Source organism: Silene latifolia, chromosome 9, assembly GCF_048544455.1.
Source record: "Silene latifolia isolate original U9 population chromosome 9, ASM4854445v1, whole genome shotgun sequence".
NCBI classification, from domain to species: domain Eukaryota; kingdom Viridiplantae; phylum Streptophyta; class Magnoliopsida; order Caryophyllales; family Caryophyllaceae; genus Silene; species Silene latifolia.
In genome coordinates this window covers 42,787,267-42,806,417 of record NC_133534.1, presented here as the reverse complement: position 1 = coordinate 42,806,417, position 19,151 = coordinate 42,787,267, and the positions used below count along the sequence as shown (strand labels likewise).

The 19,151-nt window shown below is 37.6% G+C and overlaps 2 protein-coding genes across 6 annotated transcripts; one reads left to right on the top strand and one right to left on the bottom strand.

Moving 5' to 3' along the window:
- The first annotated feature begins 1,004 nt into the window (after nucleotides 1–1,004).
- Nucleotides 1,005–4,768, top strand: LOC141599654 (uncharacterized). Its single transcript, XM_074419736.1, has 10 exons — nucleotides 1,005–1,268; nucleotides 1,786–1,850; nucleotides 1,956–2,017; nucleotides 2,233–3,144; nucleotides 3,248–3,299; nucleotides 3,384–3,515; nucleotides 3,600–3,683; nucleotides 3,801–3,881; nucleotides 4,191–4,309; nucleotides 4,404–4,768. The coding sequence occupies exons 1-10, from the start codon at nucleotides 1,097–1,099 to the stop codon at nucleotides 4,621–4,623; spliced, it is 1,899 nt and encodes a 632-aa protein (XP_074275837.1). The 5' UTR covers nucleotides 1,005–1,096; the 3' UTR covers nucleotides 4,624–4,768.
- A 181-nt stretch (nucleotides 4,769–4,949) lies between these two features.
- On the bottom strand, nucleotides 4,950–11,309 carry LOC141599655 (proline iminopeptidase). Of its 5 annotated transcripts, none has more exons than XM_074419741.1 (11): nucleotides 11,232–11,309; nucleotides 10,647–10,861; nucleotides 9,702–9,800; nucleotides 9,495–9,605; nucleotides 9,329–9,391; nucleotides 9,144–9,237; nucleotides 8,706–8,803; nucleotides 7,104–7,205; nucleotides 6,625–6,738; nucleotides 5,683–5,757; nucleotides 4,950–5,235 (listed from the first exon to the last, which is right to left on the bottom strand). In XM_074419741.1, the coding sequence occupies exons 2-11, from the start codon at nucleotides 10,794–10,796 to the stop codon at nucleotides 5,137–5,139; spliced, it is 1,005 nt and encodes a 334-aa protein (XP_074275842.1). In that variant the 5' UTR covers nucleotides 10,797–10,861; nucleotides 11,232–11,309; the 3' UTR covers nucleotides 4,950–5,136. The 5 variants fall into 5 exon arrangements, with proteins under 5 accessions (XP_074275842.1, XP_074275839.1, XP_074275841.1 ...); XM_074419738.1 differs by having other exon boundaries at nucleotides 11,173–11,289; XM_074419740.1 differs by having other exon boundaries at nucleotides 11,212–11,285.
- Between the last annotated feature and the right edge of the window lie 7,842 nt (nucleotides 11,310–19,151).

Sequence of the window (19,151 nt, the reverse complement as noted above, 5' to 3'; positions counted from 1 at the left end):
AACAGAATAATTACTAAACTCAATAACTTTGTAAAATAGCTCAATAGCTTGTAAAATAGCTCAACAACTTTGTGTAAGAGCTCAACAACTTTGAGGCGGTTGTATAATGCTATTATACAACTGGTAGTAGGATAGTATTTGTGCAGTTAATAGATCCTACAACCGGTTGTACCCAGTTGTATGTTCTAGAACCCGAGCTATATAATAAAGTTTTCGAGTTTTGTTTTAAAGAAGTCGAGCTATACCATAAAATTTCTGAACTCACTCACTTAAACATATAAAAAAATTAACTTTAAGAAAGCTAAAAAAAATTACACATATGCTCGATATGATATAACTTGGTTGTATGATGCTATTGTACCACTGGAGGTCTAATGTTATTTGTGGTATTTGTGCCCCCTTTTACCCTCAATCAAAGCACAAATAACATTATACTTCCAGTGGTACAATAACATCATACAACCAAGTTATATCTTATCGAGCTTATGTGTAATTTTTTTGAGGTTTCTTAAAATTACTTTTTTTATGTTTAAGTGAATGAGTTCAGAAATTTTATTGTATAGCTCGACTTCTTTAAAACAAAACTCAAAAACTTTATTATATAGCTCAGATTTTAGAGTAGTACAACTGGTTGTAGGATCTATTAGCAAGCCATTAGTAGTAAGGTTTTTTTTTTTTTTTGTTTTTTTTTTTTTTTGGTTGTGGTACCGTGAAGGAATACAAACTTCGGCCTGAATTTTGGAGGCCCAGTTCACTGGCCCTAGGAATACAAACTTGGGCCTGAATTTAGGACACTTTACCACATTATAGGAGTGGGGACAAGTCAAGGTCCGAAACATACACACACAAAAAAAAGGAATCAGTATTGTGCCAAAATTACCCTCACTTTTGCCGTTTCAGACAAACATTTCCAGGGGCGCTATTTCAACGGCTAGTTTCTCAGATCCGCTTTCAAAAAAATCGAGAAATTCTACATCATCTCCTTCACTTTCTTCATTCCACAGACCACACTCTTACCTACATCCACATACTCTCTATCTCTCCCACCTGAAAAACTCAACAACCTTCCTCGGGTTTTCGTAGATTATCGTCGAAAATGGAAGAGAAGTTTCCACTTGAGTTGGAACCCACCTGTATAGAAGAAGAAGAAGAAGATGCTAGAGCTGATCATGAGTTCTATGAGACAATTGAAGCTCCTAAATTCGTAGATTTCACTCGCCCTAATCATTTTTGCCCTGACGATCGATACTGGTTTTGTTCTCGTCTTGGTTTGTCTTCTATCTCTCTCTCTTTATCCTCCTACCTACTGTCTTCTTCAAGTTTACACTCTTATTGTGTTACTGCTTCAGCTCAACTGACTCAAATTAAATTTATTGGCATATGTTACACTACCTAACGCAAATTCTTGTTTTAGACGGCCCACATTTTCGCCTGAAACAATAAGACCGGGTTTTGAGACCATTTTATGGTCAAATGTGACCATATTGGTCCACCTAGTGTTTACAGCTGGCTTTTTGGTCACATTTGGTAGTAAAGTGGTCTCAAAATCATGTCTTAAATGGTCCTTAAAAATATTTTCAAGGTTACTGTATTGCATTATCCTACTGTTTTCTGCAAGTTTACACTGTCACTTGAAATCGCCTGTTTGCTAAGTTTTCCTACCGTAAATTAGAAGGAAATAACATGTCATCAAGTTTACTGTTTTCTTCAAGTCTTGATGTTGAGCTAGAAATCGTAATCCGGTATTATGGTATGAATCATAAACCTGTGTGTTTCGCTCCATAGGATGTAATCAGAAGCATGAGGAAGAGATGGATTCTGAAGCTATATACAAGGATTTTGTGCTCCGGGTTAGATTTTGATTCATACATTTTACCGATTTGATAATCTGTTTTTTCTTTAATTGGAAAATTAGATGAAATGTTGGCTTACCAAATGTGATGGGATACTTACAGGTCATGGCTGCAAGGAGTCCAAATGTTCGATTCCGAAGAGCTTTAACCAGGAAACCTCCAAGGTATGGTCTCCCTATACAATGTAGCTGTTTCCGCTGAATGTCTTTCAGAAGTAGGCTCTCAATTACGTTCTCGAACCACTGACCTCTAACAATGAATGCATATACCGAGAACCAACAACCTCAAATAATGAATATACTCCGTATGTGTGATTGAAATTCAGTGCTGAGATGAAACGTCCGGTTTTCTAACTCATTCATGTTTCTGTGTTAATCAGTGACAGCAAGAAATGCCCTATGTCTGCCCCTCCAAAGCCTTCCAAGTCAAGGATACCGAGATTGGCATTAGTTTCATCCATTTCTAAGAAGCTTATTGATGATATCGAAAAGAACAAAACTAGACCTGCAACAATAAAGCCAGCTATAACACCTAAAGCCAGAGTCAAGCATGTTTCTGCAAAGTACATGACTTCCCCAAGGAAGAAAAATGCAGGATCTCCTAAACTGAAAGCCTTTCAAAGTGTCAAGAACCCGAAGAAAAGTAGCATTACATTACAAAAGAATAGAGTTGTCGCAAAGGCTTTACTGTTTAGCTCACCTAAGAAAGGTGTGAAAGCAAAAACATTAGAATCGGGTACACCCGTAACCAAGTTATGTGAAGGGATAAAGAAGCTTGCAATAAATAGTGAAAAGAAGGGAAATGCTGAGAAATCGTACAAGGCATCGACCAGTGTTAGAAAATTTTTACCTTCAAATACACCAAGTAAACTACCAGGTGTTGCTAGCAGCAAGGCAAAAACTTTAAAAACTGTCGTTGAACATGACAAAAAGCATGATGATAGTGCATTTAATGAAGCAAGGTCTGGAGAAGACTCAAGCGACATGGAAATTGAAGACAAGTCCGGAATTGAAGAGAAATCTGACAAAAGACCTTTGATAGCAGGAAATCGAGATGGAACTTCCTCGGGAATTCTGACAACTGAATTGAGTTGTGTTCCTGATTCTGAAGATCAGAGTTCGAAAAAGCAGAATGCCACAGCATTTCAGGAACTAAATCCAACAGCCCAAAGCAAAGGAAACAAGAGTTATACCACTGAAGATGATATTGAAAATAAGGATCCCGGGGTGGTCGTTGGCAACAGGGAGGGCAACGATGACAAAGAAAACGCTTTGATTACTAACGATGACAGGTATGTGTTAAGAATTGTGATTTTCAAGATTGGTTTGATGAATTCATATACTTTATGTGATTTATATCAGATTCTAACATGTTTTATGTGATGAAAATCTCAGGAATGTGAATGAAAATAATCTCAACAAGGATGGGGTACCCATAAAATCAAAGGTAATATAATCTAGAAAACAATTTGTAAGTAACAATTTCTGTTCAGTATGATTATCTCTGACAATCTTTTGATCATGCATATAGGTGAAAAAAATCCAGAAACTTCAAACTGGGGACAAGACTCTGGGAGATAATTGTCCTGCTGTCATTACTCAGGGAGTGAAATACAAGAAACTTAAACCAACAAATCCTAAGCCTTTTAGGCTGCGAACCGATGTGAGAATAAATCGACAAGCTCTTAAATATGTTTATTTTTTCCATTACCAAAATATGTTTCTGATTACCAATCACCTTGTACAGGAAAGAGGGATTTTAAAAGAAGCAACCTTGGAACGAAAGGTTAATTCTCATGAAAACTCGACTACTACAAGTGAAAACTCACAGGTGAGTTGTTCCCCCTTGTGTATATTATTACTTGACACTGATACTTCTCTTGAGTCTTGATCATAAAGCCGAAACATGAGTTCATGTTAACGCTCTTTCGGTGTTCCCTAACCACAGAATACTGAGAATGGAGTTGCTACAGCTAAAGAAAAGGCGGGCAAGAAAGTTGAGGACAGGACTTTGAAGAAGGTTCAGTTTGTAAGTGGCTTTCTTATATAGTGGTAAACTTGGCAGAATAAATCAGACCTGAATGACCCCAACAAATTAAACCAAAACCACCCAACCTAAAAATAGCTGATCCGAAATGACTATTTGAAATTAGCCCGATGTTTATCAACATACTCACCAAAAACTAACCTGTATCTGAAGTTCCCTGATAATAACAAAGCTATTGCAAAACCTCACATGATTCGTCTGTCAAATCTAAGCAACACTTTAAGACCTTTGATAAATTAATGTTAATGGATTTATTTTGATGGAAACTTTTTTATACCCTGAAAATTTCAGATACCAATCAAAAGCAAATACAAGAAGACGTCAAAGGAGGGTGAACCACTGTCACGAGGCACGGTTCCATCAGAAAACGCAACCAAAAGAGTCAAATCTTCTTTCTTAAGACCCCTAAGGTAAGTTACGAGCTTGAAATCTTTTAGATATTGCTCAGGGTGTTATACTGTATAGTTCAAGATGTAAGATTCGAGTTTAAAATCTTTCTTAAAGGGAAACTACATGTCAAGTGAAACCAAGGGGGCTCATCGAGACTGAGGAAAGCTCAAAAACAATGTCGGCACCTAAGGAATCAAGATCGAGACGTGAACCTAAGGAGGTAGCAACTCACAAACTGGCTTCACTGAGAAGAAAGCAAGCAACTGTACCAAGAGAACCAAAGTTCCATACTTTGAATGCACACAAGAGCTGCACACGAAACATACAACAGTAGGAAGTCAGATCTTTTACCCTTTATTTTTAGTGTGGGTGTGATACGAAAGTGTGTTCAATTAATTCATTGAATGTCTTGACTGCAATGCAACAAGTGTTTGTTTTGTACCATGACATATATAAAATTAGTTTTCGGTTTGGTTGAACTCCCTTATTCTGCAAAGTCTTTATATTAATTCTTACATCCTCCTTAAAGACAGACTATTAAAAAACATTGGCCCATGTGCCTCAGTGGTTTCTACATGTGGCGGAGCGACCGCGTTCACGAACTGGATTGCGTTGTAAGCTGCACGTACTCCGTTATTTTGCGATAAAAATTGAATAGAGTTTGGTGAAGCACACTATGGTGTATCGAAATATAACTAAAAGACTATTTTTACAGAATATAATGTAGGACAGATCACGAGGAACAGTGTCATAATAATGCACAGCGCTGGTTTACTTTTGTTCTTAAACTATTTGCATCCATGAACAAAACTCGTAGACGATTACCCATACGTAATGATCAACTGTCCTACTTCCCTTGATAATGCAGTTTTAGTCTCTCATTTGCAGCCACAAGTTCAGCAGCTATTCCTGGCTCATTGGCAGAATGCCCCGCATTAGGAACCACCTGTAGTACATAACACCTTTATCAGTTTCTCATTTTATCAGGAAGATAGGGAAAAAAACGCTCATCTCTGAGTATATAATAATGTCTAATAAGAAACTTTGTCAATGAGACAGATGACAATGTACATATACAACCTTGTCATCACAATGCCATCAGACAGTTTTCACACTTCTTAAAACATTTGATTTATGGAGAGTAAAGGTTCTTTAACGGCAGGTAGGAGAACCATTGACTTGAAATATCATGTCTTTAGGCGTATAGAAGAACATAATAAAACATTACAGTTTTCTTTTTGTTTGCTAGCAGCAACTTTTAATACTTCGGGTGACCTCACTGAGTCACTGCTCAAAATCTGTCGGCTAATTTGTGAATGTAATAATGGCCATAACATATCGAAATACAGCATTTTCTAGAAAACAAAACGCTAAACATAAGAAACAACATTACCTTGAGTTCAGCTTCTGGCCATGCTTTATGAAGATCCCATGCTGACATCATAGGGCAGATGACGTCATATCGACCCTGAAAATACAGAATATTCACGTCAGTGAAAGTCAATAATTGCTTAGGTGTTACTGAACAAACTTACACACACACACACACACACACAAGATAAACAGTTCAAGGGTTTGTTTCGATGGAGAGATTTGGAAAAAAAGGGAGGACAGAGAAAAGAAGGCGGACAATTTTTCTTGTTTGGATTGCAAAATCTCTCCAACATGGGTTTGGAGAGGAAACTCCCTTACTCCATTCTCCCTCCCCTTTGAAACCTCTATCTGAACACACTGTAAATCTCCAACAATAACGTAATTACCCATAATTGCATTTGACTGTCATATAACACACCTTCATTCCTCCCACAGTCGCAGTATAAATTAAACTCAAATGAGAAAAAAAATAGAGAAGAGCAGGGGAACATTGAAAGTTATACTTTGCTTAGAGACCTTTTTCCGGTAACAAACTAACAACCTTGATTTCTAGAGAGAAGTAGAGAACTTAGACGTACGTACCAGACAAATTACATTCCCAAAAACCAATCATTTTGTTTACTATTCGTTTCTTACGTGTAACTGGTCAGTTTCATCAGCATTACTAATTAGAAACGCAATTTACATCCAGAAGATATTGTACAAAATTACACATTCTTCCCTCTCGTACACAATTGATTAACAGGCATATATACAATATTCATTTGATCTGCTGCCTTCTTTTGAAAAAAAAAAAAAAAAGAAGTCCAAAGTTTGTTCATTAACACTGTAAACTCTCAGAACCATCAGATCCAAAAGCTCAGTGCAGCATAATTACTAATATGAAAAGAAAAGCGCAATCCTCATTGAGTTAAGGCGGTATAAGGAAACTAACAACATAGAAAGCAAGGAGTATATATACCTGAACAATAGTACACTTTATATGCCTTATTTTCTCGATGTTTTCAAGCAGATATGAGTCGGAAGGGAAGAAGCCCTTATTTACAAAATAATGGTTCTCTACGCGAGCGAAGGCCTGAAAGAAGCAAATGATCATAAGTCAAGTGCCTATGATAGGAAATTATCTAAGCCCTCTATCAGAGAGCAAAAAGAAGTTAGAAGAAAGCAAGTCTCATCTGCATACATTATGTCTACCAAAGTCGAGTAGAACTGAAAATGAGAGTTTTTTTTCCCAATAAAAGGCAAGTTTTTAACAGGCACGCACTGAAAACCTTTACCATCCCCCAATAGCCCTGCCCAGCCTGTAAACACCCAATTAAAGAACCTGTATAGGTACTTAAAAGAAGAGCCCAATTAAAGAACCTGTAGAAGTGTGAGGGCAAAAAATTCCATTCATTACAAAATCAGCTCAAAAGTACAGGTAAAATATCTTCAGCATACCAGTGAAAATTTATCATCATCCCCTCGCTTGATGTTTTCTTCGTTAGGCATCATATGGGCTGTCATCATCTCCCATGTAGTCCATGCCTTTGCAGCAGCAAGCTACGGAAACATAAAAGAAAATAATCAAAGCATGTGCTTGATGAATTTTTGTCACATTTCCAATTCCAGTGGAGCAGGAAGTAGGGATGGCAGTGGGTCGGGGACCCGACCCAGACCCTGAGGGTCGGACCCCGATGGGTCGGGTATGGGTCTTATTTTTTCAGACCCAATGGGTATGGGTCGGTTATGGGTCTTAAGAAAATATTTCGGGTCCGGGTCCGGGTCTAAGTTATGAGACCCATACCCGACCCTTAGACCCTTTATTAAAGAAAAAAAACAAAATTACAACTTTTCCGAATTCATACTGGCAGACTGTAGAAACCCAACTAAAGTCTCTTTCTCTTCCCTCATCCCATAAAGTGATAAAATTTAACCAAACTCTTCCGACAATACCACCACTGACACAAGAAAACCACCACCACAGCACTGATACGCGACTAGCAACCACCTCTCTAATAGCCGGCGACCGACAACCACCATTAACGGCAGATTAATAAACTCATAATGTTAAAGTAGTATGATTTTTTTTTTTTAATATCATAGACCCTATTAGGGATGGCAGTGGGTCGGGGACCCGACCCAGACCCTGAGGGTCGGACCCCGATGGGTCGGGTATGGGTCTTATTTTTTCAGACCCAATGGGTATGGGTCGGTTATGGGTCTTAAGAAAATATTTGGTTAAGTCCGGTCCGGTTATGAGACCCATACCCGACCCTTAGACCCTTTATTAAAGAAAAAAAACAAAATTACAACTTTTCCGAATTCATACTGGCAGACTGTAGAAACCCAACTAAAGTCTCTTTCTCTTCCCTCATCCCATAAAGTGATAAAATTTAACCAAACTCTTCCGACAATACCACCACTGACACAAGAAAACCACCACCACAGCACTGATACGCGACTAGCAACCACCTCTCTAATAGCCGGCGACCGACAACCACCATTAACGGCAGATTAATAAACTCATAATGTTAAAGTAGTATGATTTTTTTTTTTTAATATCATAGACCCTATAGTTGTTAATCTTGTTACTAAAGTGGCTGAAACTCGGACCCGCGGGTAGACCCAGACCCTACCCTTACCCATAGGGTCCGGGTATGGGTCCTCAAATTTTAGACCCTTGCGGGTCTGGGTCGGGTACGGGTCCAAAGGGAAAATCTCGGGTCGGGTCCGGGTCTAGGCAGACCCTACCCAGACCCTACCCATTGCCATCCCTAGACCCTATAGTTGTTAATCTTGTTACTAAAGTGGCTGAAACTCGGACCCGCGGGTAGACCCAGACCCTACCCTTACCCATAGGGTCCGGGTATGGGTCCTCAAATTTTAGACCCTTGCGGGTCTGGGTCGGGTACGGGTCCAAAGGGAAAATCTCGGGTCGGGTCCGGGTCTAGGCGGACCCTACCCAGACCCTACCCATTGCCATCCCTAGCAGGAAGTCCACTATTTCTGGATTGGAAATACAATTGAATAAAGATTATAAAGTATAAAGACAAAGTTTACCTGTGTTTCTAAATTATCAGAATTCAACCTCTTGTGATAAGCGTCTATAAAACTCCCCCTCTCATTTTCAGGAATTTGATCTCTGAATGGTTCCCAAGCTGCACATAAAGATGGAATAAGCAATCATTCAACCTTTAGAGAGATAAATCAAAACTTCTATTTGAACACAATACATTCAGTAGAGTATTGGGACGCAAATGAGTCATCCAAAACATTGAAAGCGAGAGAAACATAGTACGGAGAATAAATTAAGTATGGTAATAGAAACAAAAAAAAGCAGAGAACTGGAAAGGGGGCCATGACACCATGATAGTAACTTAGAGCTATTAAGAACCACCCACATAAGCATAAACTAGAAAGTGCAATGCTCAAAGGGAAGCGCCCAACCAAAATACATGTATTCTACAGTAGGATATGCTGAACTACAAAAGAACATACCATCAGGGAATATAGCAGCAGCACCCCCTTCATAGAACCAATCAATCTCTTTCTTTCGCAAGAGAAAGATGCCTCTAAGAACCAAACCGGTGACCTTCAACAATAACAGCCAAGTTTTCAATATAGCATTCATAAAGGCGAAGAGCGGGTATTACAAGGAATCGGAAATTTTGGCAAAATGGTACCTTTTCAGGATGTGACTGGCTATAGGCAAGAGCCAGTGTACTTCCCCATGAGCCGCCAAACACCTGTATCGCAAGACATAAAACCATACACCAGTTGCTGGTTGGTCAATCTACCAGACAAGAATAATATCGACCAATTAAACAAGCATTCTACTCCAAACTCCACCTGCCATTCCGGAATTTCCAAATGCTCCCGAAGTTTTTCAATATCAGCAATGAGATCCCATGTTGTATTTTCCTCCAGACAAGCATGAGGTGTGCTCTTCCCAGCACCTCTCTACGAAAATGTACGAGAGACAATTATTAACATCAAACTCCAAAGACACATAGCTACGGTAATACCAGTGTCTCAAAACACATCGAAGATGCTGACCTGATCAAAGAGGACAATTCTGTAAAATTCAGGATCAAAAAATCGTCTATTGCTGGGAGCAGTACCTCCACCAGGACCACCATGAAGAAAGACAACTGGCTGCAGAATAAAGATTAAAGGTAGGAAGGAAACCAATGTCATGAATCAGGAAAGCCATGCTCGAACATTTAATCAGATTAATAGTACAGCACCATAAAAATATATATAACGCATAATGAATGCGATATGCTCGTGACTTGATACTACTTAATACTCTGATAAAGAATTTCTTCATATACTAGGTTTCATTTTCCTTTATTAAAATGAGTAACAACAAATGAGAAACACTAAGATGCCCTAGAAATTTTTAGATTACATCTCTGTCTTGAAAACAGAAACTAGCATCCAGTCATTAAACTCTAAAGCATCTGAACTACCTGTTGGGTCAATTGTGTAGGTGACATTAGTTAGTGAAAATATTGGTTGTAACTCCTGTAGCTTACCAGCGAGGTACTTATCCTTGAACCACCGGCTTAAGTTGCATGATTCAGCTTAAGATAACATTGAAATTAGACAAAACAAGCATATAGTCCGTCACCGCCGATAGTTTAGGTTTCTTTAATGGCGGAGCCAAGGAGCCTAGCATGAGTTTCCATCACACAAAGCAATGATGAATATGAATGTTTTAGTTAAAATTGTTAAATTTCACTCAAGTTATATTGCATCACGAATTCTCCCCCTAAAATATTCAATCTATATTTTTATCCTCCATACATGGGAGTTGGGACTCTAAAGCTCACTTGGATGTGCTTACAAACATAAACAGTTTCCAAAAGCAAACATAATCTATTTGCTGTTTGCTGGTTCAGAGTTAGTAGTATAAACACCAATCTTTTCCACCAAATTCGACACAGAACACAAAACATACAAGAAAACACAAAATCGCATTTTGAAAAAAAAACTGACATGCCCATCCGGATTTCCAGACTGCTCCCAGTATAGTGTATGAATATCCGAAACCTTCAAGGTACCGGAACTATAAGGCTCAATATGAGGATACAGATTCCTGTTCACTTCACAGCTTTCATGCTCATGATCCTTACCCTCTAAAACCATAGTTAACTGCTTTTCAATGCTATTAACACAATTTCTTACACTTAATCTCAATTTTCTCCTATTTCCTGCAAAACCAACCAAATAATACTCAAATTACACTCAAACACAAGAAAACTCAAGTACCCAGATGATGAAAATCACTCAAAAACATGAATTTGAGACAGAAAGATGAGACCTTGAAAGATCAAGTGAGATTTTGAGGAGATGGGTAATGGGGAAAACAATTGGTGGGAATGAATTGAGGTTATTGGTAATGATTTCAACAAATTAGTCAACTTTGTTTCAAACATTATCATCATCAATCTACAATACTAGTTTGTAAATTTTATGATTACACAGATTGAAATAAAAGCTAATTGCTTGAAAATTTACCTACCTGGGTAAAGGTTATTGCCCGATTAATAAAGTAAAAAACCTAAGTTTGTATCCACTTACTGATTGACTTATGTTTGTTTCCAGTTTTTTTACGTCAGTGTTGTTTATGTACGTCAATGAGTTTTAGTTGGAAAATGATACTCCCATCAATGAAGGAAAAAGGAAAAAAAAAATTATGGCGTCCCCTGGGTTCGAACCGGAGACCTTCAATGTGTTAGACTAACGTGATAACCAACTACACCGCGACACCTTTACTGACTATTTTTTCTTTTATAAATTCTTTCACTATCAATTTTGAACCCAGTTATTTAGTTTATGGTTGTCCTATAGGGTTTGCGCTAGTTGTATAGGTTGGGAAAAAGGGTTGATTAGAATGATTACGATATAATATTGTTGTAATAATTGCTAGGTGACGAGTTCGTAGAGGAACAATTTTAGCTTTTGTTGTTGATTGTTGATTTCAGATTCGCGAATATGGTAGGGTTTCCCTACTCAGTCAGTTGTGTAATTAATTTGAGATTGTTGTGATTGATTGATTGATTAATATGTTGTATTGGATTGATATTGGTTGAGTAATATTGTGATTGGTATTGTTGTGATGGGACCATGTTCGGGAGATGGTTTCAACCCCATGTTCGCCTCTCGTGGCTCCCGTCACAAGATGATGTACACATTAATGATCTGGGTGCGCTCGTTACGATGAGCGGGGCTTAGGTGGGAACGCCTGTTGTCCTCCACTGGCGGTGAGGATTACCTGTTGCGATGGGTAATCTGGCATGACTACACACTTAAGTGTATAGTTGGTTATTGATTGGTAATGGAGTTTAGTGATTGATATTGCAATTGAATTGGTTGTATTATTTGTATTATAAATTCTTATCTTGATTATACAGTTGACTGACCCCGTTATTGTTTTCAAAACTGTACTGATCCATTTGGGGATGGTGAGCAGTTGATTGAGCATGTATAGCTGTGGATAGCTCGCGGGTTTGGATGGGGGTCGAGTCGTCACCAGTCTTTATCTAGCTTTCGTTGACAGTTTATGCTTTAGTTCCTTTGACAGTTTTGGTTGTAAACGTTTTGAGTTAAACTTCAGTTGTATTTATACTTTAAGCAGTTTTGATATTTTTATAATAATTGTTCTTTTGGTCAATTTGATATACTCTACCTCGGGCAACAAAGATGGTAGCACCTTGATATGCTAGGGTGGTCCTTGGTAAGGCACCTTGGTGTATGGGGGTGTTACAACTATGCTCATACACTCCTTGTTGAAAGCTTTGTGCCATCCTCATTGCTAAAACAAGAGAAACACTACAAACACGGAAACTACAAGAAAATGGTAAAATGGCCTTGAGGATTCCTCAAGGTTAAAGCACAATTAAAATAGACAAACAACCAAGAACTTAATAACTAAACACCGTCCTCGGCAACGGCGCCATTTTGATTTAGAGTGAGTCGTTGTTCACTCAATCAAACATAATTATAAACTCAACTAACAACTTAGCAAGCGGTAAGTCGAGGTCAATCCACGGGGCGCTGTATTTTGAGTTCTAAGTCTATCTATCTCAATTTATGCGAGTGTCACGATTTGGGTTTGGGTTTATAGTCTAAACTACTACAAAGAAATGTAAACAAATGAAAGGTAGAGCATGCAAACAAGGGTAAAGATGTAAAAAAATTGATAAAAGACACTAGGGTATCATGGGATCATAGGGAAAATCATGGTAGACGACATAAATGAGTCACGCACATAGAGGATTAGTGTTGAGTTAGAACCGAGTTGGTTTAGATCTTACGGTTCCTAGGTGGATTTGGGTCCCCGGAGTCGAGTTGGTTTATATCTTACGGCTTCTAGGCCGATGATAGGCTTATCGTGTACCTATACAAAGATAATTACCCTAAACACAAATTAATGTAGCAATAAGGGTCAAACACAAGGAGACGGGAATTGCGTTGTGAATTGCTATGGAAAGATTTCTATCAAGGTCGATTTCAATTTGTTTTGTTTGTTGTTTGCTTTGTTGATTAACAAAAATTAAGATGTAAACTATATGAATAAAGGGAGTCTAGGGGAGTTGGGTCACACATGCAAAGGTAAATATATGATCATGATAAACTCGGTAATAATAACATTGTTAATTGTTTAGGCTTAGAGACACCCACCTTACGATATTAGTGTCAACCATAGACCGAGTCCTAGAGAAACTCTCGTTAATGACTAGGTCGTCCTACTACACATGCTTAGTCTAATTCGATTCCATGCCTCTCAACTTTTAGAATGAATGAACAAACTTAATCAATGAATAAGGCCTTTAGACATAGATTAAACGCGAAGATGCAAACATGTGATAGAAACAATTAGATAATATTATATCAACTTAATTTACCATTTTACATATTTGATTTTGCATGGCTTCCCTAGCCCCTGGACTAAGGAATTTAGCTACTCATATTAAAGTATAAACTACTGAAGAGTCTATCACAGTCGAAATACTCGAGGAGGGAGGGGGGGGGGGTGAATTGAGTATTTAAAAACTTATGCCCACTTTTTATTTTATATCAATGCAATTAATTACTTAAAGTTTATTGATTAAACTTTAACTAATTAACTATGAGATTGCAAATGTAATGAAATGAACAAAAATGAAGATTGCAAAGACACGCAGTTTTGAAGTGGTTCAGCTTCACACGTCGAAGCCTACGTCTACTATTCTCGATTAATAATTTTAGTACCTTTCTCCGGATTACAAAAATATCAACACAACTCGTATAACTAACTCTAGTTATAACTCAATTTGAATATTCACTAGATATTCGATTTTGACTATCTTAAGTTACTAAGAAAGCACTTGATTGTTCTTCTAAGTGTTCACACAATTGAACGAGTAAGAAACAATACGAAGTACTCTTATCTTATAACGTAACCTTAAGAATAATAAGTAATTTTAAAGAGCACGACTTTTCGTAGAGATTTTCAAATGCAAGACAATAAAAATAACTGATTAAAATTAAATTCAATATTGTTTGCAAGGAATTAAGTACTTCGAAAAGCTTATTTTCAATGAACAACTATCATGTGTATTTATAGTAGAGAGAAAGATTAGGGTTTGGATCGAAACCCTAATAGGTGCCGTGAGATAGGTAGATTATTTCACAAGAAATAAATCTTATCTCTTCCTTAATTTAATCCATGAGATAATTTAATTTAAGCAAATAAGATCAAAGTAAATCTTATCTTACCTTAATTTAATCTATATGATTTTCAAATAAGTAAACAAATTAAATCAAATAAATATTTAAGATATGAGAATATCTTGTAAAAATATTATTAGATTTAATTGGATAGGTTACTTGTACTAGAGGGCTCACGAAATCAAGACGACTCAAGGCCGTGCGGCCGAACCCTTGGCCGTGTCCAACTAGGTAGAAAATGCACTCCTTGGATTAGGGTTAGGTCAAATAATCTTAGCAAACCCTAGGTAGCATGACGACCCATAAGCCGTTTTACTAACCAATAGAGAGATGCAAATTAATCATTATAACAACCCATACTTCATCTCTATCATATACACACATGATTTTGAAACAAATTTGAAGAATTTTATCTTCTGAAAATGATTTTAAAAACTATTAAAATCGTGCTATAAAATTACTACTAAAAGTTATATTAGAAACAACTATAACCTTAAGCTTGGTAAGTAAAGTTATAGGTGAAATAACTATAACTTTACTTTCTCAATATTAATTCTTAAAGTACCGTTATTAAATGAAGACCTATACTAGCTAATCTTCCTGGAGATCTTCAGTAATAGGATCTTCTCTTCATCTTGATCATAAGCTCTTCATCTTGAGCGTGTTATAGACTTGATCTAGCATTTTGCTTGAGTGATCATCATATTTGAAACTTGTTACAGTTACTATGACGCTTTAAGATTCTTCAATGTTATAGCTCAAGCCGCTATAACATTAGTTGAACGATGCTTCACAAATCTTCAATGTTATAACCAAAGATGCTATAACATTACTTGCTTAACTTGTAAACCTAAGTCAATCTAGTAAAGACTAAACAAACGATTACGAGCAAGAGTATAAATAATACGAAGCACACACTTGTCATTATCGAAACGTAATCATATACCTATATGGTCCAACAAATTCCCCCTTTTTGATGATGACAAGTCTCTTATGATTTGTGACTAAGTGTAAGTTCCCCCTCAACATAATACCATAAAAGTCATAGTCAGTTGAACGCAAGAACAAACCACTTATATACAAAGTATAGCATCTAAGTACCTTAAGAGATTAAAGGTTCTGACAAGGAGCAAGCTTAGGCAAATACTTGAGTCACGATCATTTTCTTCCCCCTCTTGACATCATCGAAAAGACGAGAAAAGACATGAAACAACTAGAATAATATAGATCGAGACACGTATTAATCATGCAAAGATAGATTATAAAACGAGAAAATAATCTACGATAAGAATGCAAAATATAATATATGTCTACTACAAACAAAGTAGTCTAATGCCAATGGGCCGAATTGATTAACAAGTTATAAAGCTTAATGAGCCGAATAGAAGTATAAGCCAAAATGGGCCGAATTAGACATAAATCCAAAATATAAAGTCTAATAAAAAGAAAGCAAGGAAAGGATTGTGGCGGGTTTAAGGATAGTCGCGTTTCACGACATTCGGGTTCACATAACCGGGACGAGTCCTAAATTTAAGAGAGTCAAGACGATCAAAGCATGACCGGACATGGTTAGCTTGTGCCGTGAGGCACGTCTCAACATTGAGCACCTTTAAGGACAAGGCTTTATTAGCCTCGTAAATGACCCCCATATCCTCATGCATTGCCTTCCCTTCACGCCAAATCGCCCCTCCTTGACTAGCCAAATTAGCCAATGACCCGGAATGACGGATACACTCCTTAGCCGCTCTAGCCGCATCACGAGCCATAGCATCAACACAAGCTTCCAACCCACGCAAGTAAGCTAGGACCTCGGCATTACCCGAACCATTCGAAACCGAAGCCCCATCCTTGTCCTTACCCAAACCCGAGACCAACTCCGCAATCAACTTATTTTGCACATCTAATTTTTCACAAATACTTGTCATAAACGAGTCCAATTTCTGTTCCACAACCGACACCACATCCGAAGACTTCTCCACCACATTACCCTTAGCCAAGAACACCAAGACGGGTCCAATTGCACCAATTTTCATGAACTTTAGATGAGTGTCACACACCTCATCTTTGACCATGGCACCGTAGATAGTAGAACCGACAACCCCTTTTCTTTCCAAAAGTCGAGAAATCCACATCCCAAACGGCAAGTCCAAGGTAGTATACAATTTCTCCTCGGTGACGGAAATACTTGTTTGGATAATTCGATGAAAAACAAGACGAGGACGACTAACCTTAGTCCCTTCAAGCCACTTTGAGACCAACACCATTTCGTAACTCGACAACTTATCACGACCACCACTCCTCGGGACAACCGTGTTCCAAAGAAAGTTTAACAAGAATTTCAATTTAGAAGTAAACGGTCCCGCTAACATATTACTTGACCCTTAGCACCATCATCAAAAGACTGCTTAATTTGAAGCCTTTCTTCCTCGGTCACATATCCCTATTCCGCACTCGGGTTAATTTCGATCCCATCATCAGGGACCAAAAACAGAGTACTAAAATCGTCAAGGGAGATGGTGACTTCGGACTCATTGACCATTGCATGCAACATGTTATTCCTCATAGAAATGGAAGAATAAAATTGAATTTTTCCATTCTTGATAGGTTAAGAAATCCTTGAAAAAGTGTAAAGATTCAATTTTTCCATACCACTTTTCGGAATAGGACCGACCTCCATGAATACCATACCGCATAACACGGTTTACCCGAGTTCTTTCATCCGCGGTACGTCTAACCTTATCAAGACCCGTCAATGTTGCATTCGGCATGTACTCACGGAACATAGCTCTTTGAGCACCTTCTTGATTAACTACTACCACAGTTTCTTCAACCGAACCTTCAAGACCAACAACCTTCTTTTTACCCTTGTTAAGCTTTCGTCGTTTCCCCTCTAGGTTAGGATCAACCCGGTTATGATCGGGATTGGTAGGCTTATGGTTTGGTTGAGGTGAGGGAGTTTTGGGAGAAGCAAAGAATTTGTTGCATGGTGGCTTAGAGGACCCGGTCCGAGTTGTGGACCGAGTTGAAGGTGAGTGGAGGCGGGTTGATGGTGGAGTCATGATGATGTTTAATTTTTGAGGTTGAGTGTGGGAGAGTATTGAGATAGGTAAATTTTTGAGAGTTGTGAGGTGATTGTGACGGATGGAGGTGGGTATTTATGGGGTATTGTAAATATGAATTATGGTAAGTTGAATTTTTGTAGGATTAAGAAAGGGAGTAGGATGGCGTGTAGGATTAGGTAAGTAGATTTTGTAGATTTTTTTTATTTTGTTTACTTACCAAATAATACAAGGTTTAAACAAACATGTTAGGGTAAATCTTTTGTGGGATATGTTATGATAGAATTTGACAAAAGATAGAATTAAAAATGAGATTTCGGTAAAGAGATACTCCCTCCCATCCAAACCAAAGGTAACATGGGAGGGAGCACAAGTTTTAAGAAAATAGAGAAAAAGTAAGGGTAGTATTGAAATTATAGTAGGACCACTTGTAGCTTAATTAAAGGAGAGCCACAAATATGATGGCATTTTCTGTAAATAATAAGGGTGTATGAGGGGTCTTTAGTCATGTTTTTTACCAAATAAGGAATGGGTAGTTTGGTTTGGATGGTCCGAATAAGGTAAGTGTTACCTTTGGTTTGGATGGGAGGGAGTATAAAAGATAAAATTTGTTACCTATTTTATGGTTCGTAATAGAGCATAAGATATACATGACTAGCAGACGGAATATTCTCGTAATATAATATAACATTTAACACAAATAAACTTGCAGCGAAAAATACGGAAACAGTCATACAATCTCGTCAAATCTAGTCAGTCATACGGAAAATGAAATATTTGTGACAAGTTTAGTTGCCACCAATTAAACCAATTTCCAACCGTAAAATCTCAAAACGTTCTCTAGCCAATGCTTTGGTAAAAATGTCAGCCCATTGTTTTTCTGTACTACAAAATTCCAGTCTTATGTTGCCCTTATCTACATGGTCACGTAGAAAATGGTGTCTAATGTCTATATGCATAGTTCGTGAGTGCTGCGCAGGGTTCTTAGATATAATTATAGCACTCGTATTATCGCATAAAATAGGTATACACCCAATATTAACACCGTAATCTCATAATTGTTGCTTAAGCCATAAAAGTTGAGAACATACCAACCCAACGACAATGTATTTGGCTTCAGCTGTAGATAACGCAACAGAATTTTGCTTCTTTGACCCCCATGTAATATTACACGGTCCAACAAACGTAGCTATGTCGGAAGTACTTTTTCTGTCAAGTGAACAACCTGCATAATCTGCATATGAATACCCTATGAGATCGAAATTACACTCAAGAGGATACCACAAATATAATTTAGAAGTACCAATTAAATACTTCAAAATTCTCTTAACTGCAATCATATGCGATTCTTTAGGGCACGATTGAAATTGAGCGCATACGCATACACTAAACATAATATCAAGACGACTTGCAGTTAAATAAAGAAGTGAATCAATCATACCTCGATAAGTCGTCTCATCGACAGACTTACCGTTTTCATCCAAAGTTAACTTCTTATTTGTACCCATAGGAGTTGGCTTAGAATTAGAATTTTCCATACCGAATTTCTTGATTAGCTCCTTGATGTATTTTAGTTGGTGTATCATAATTCCTTCAATAGTTTGTTGAATTTGGAGTCCAAGGAAGAACTTGAGTTCTCCCATCATGCTCATCTCGAATTCTGAGGTCCTTAATTCTAAAAAATACTTACATAAACGATCATTAGTTGAACCAAAAATAATATCGTTAA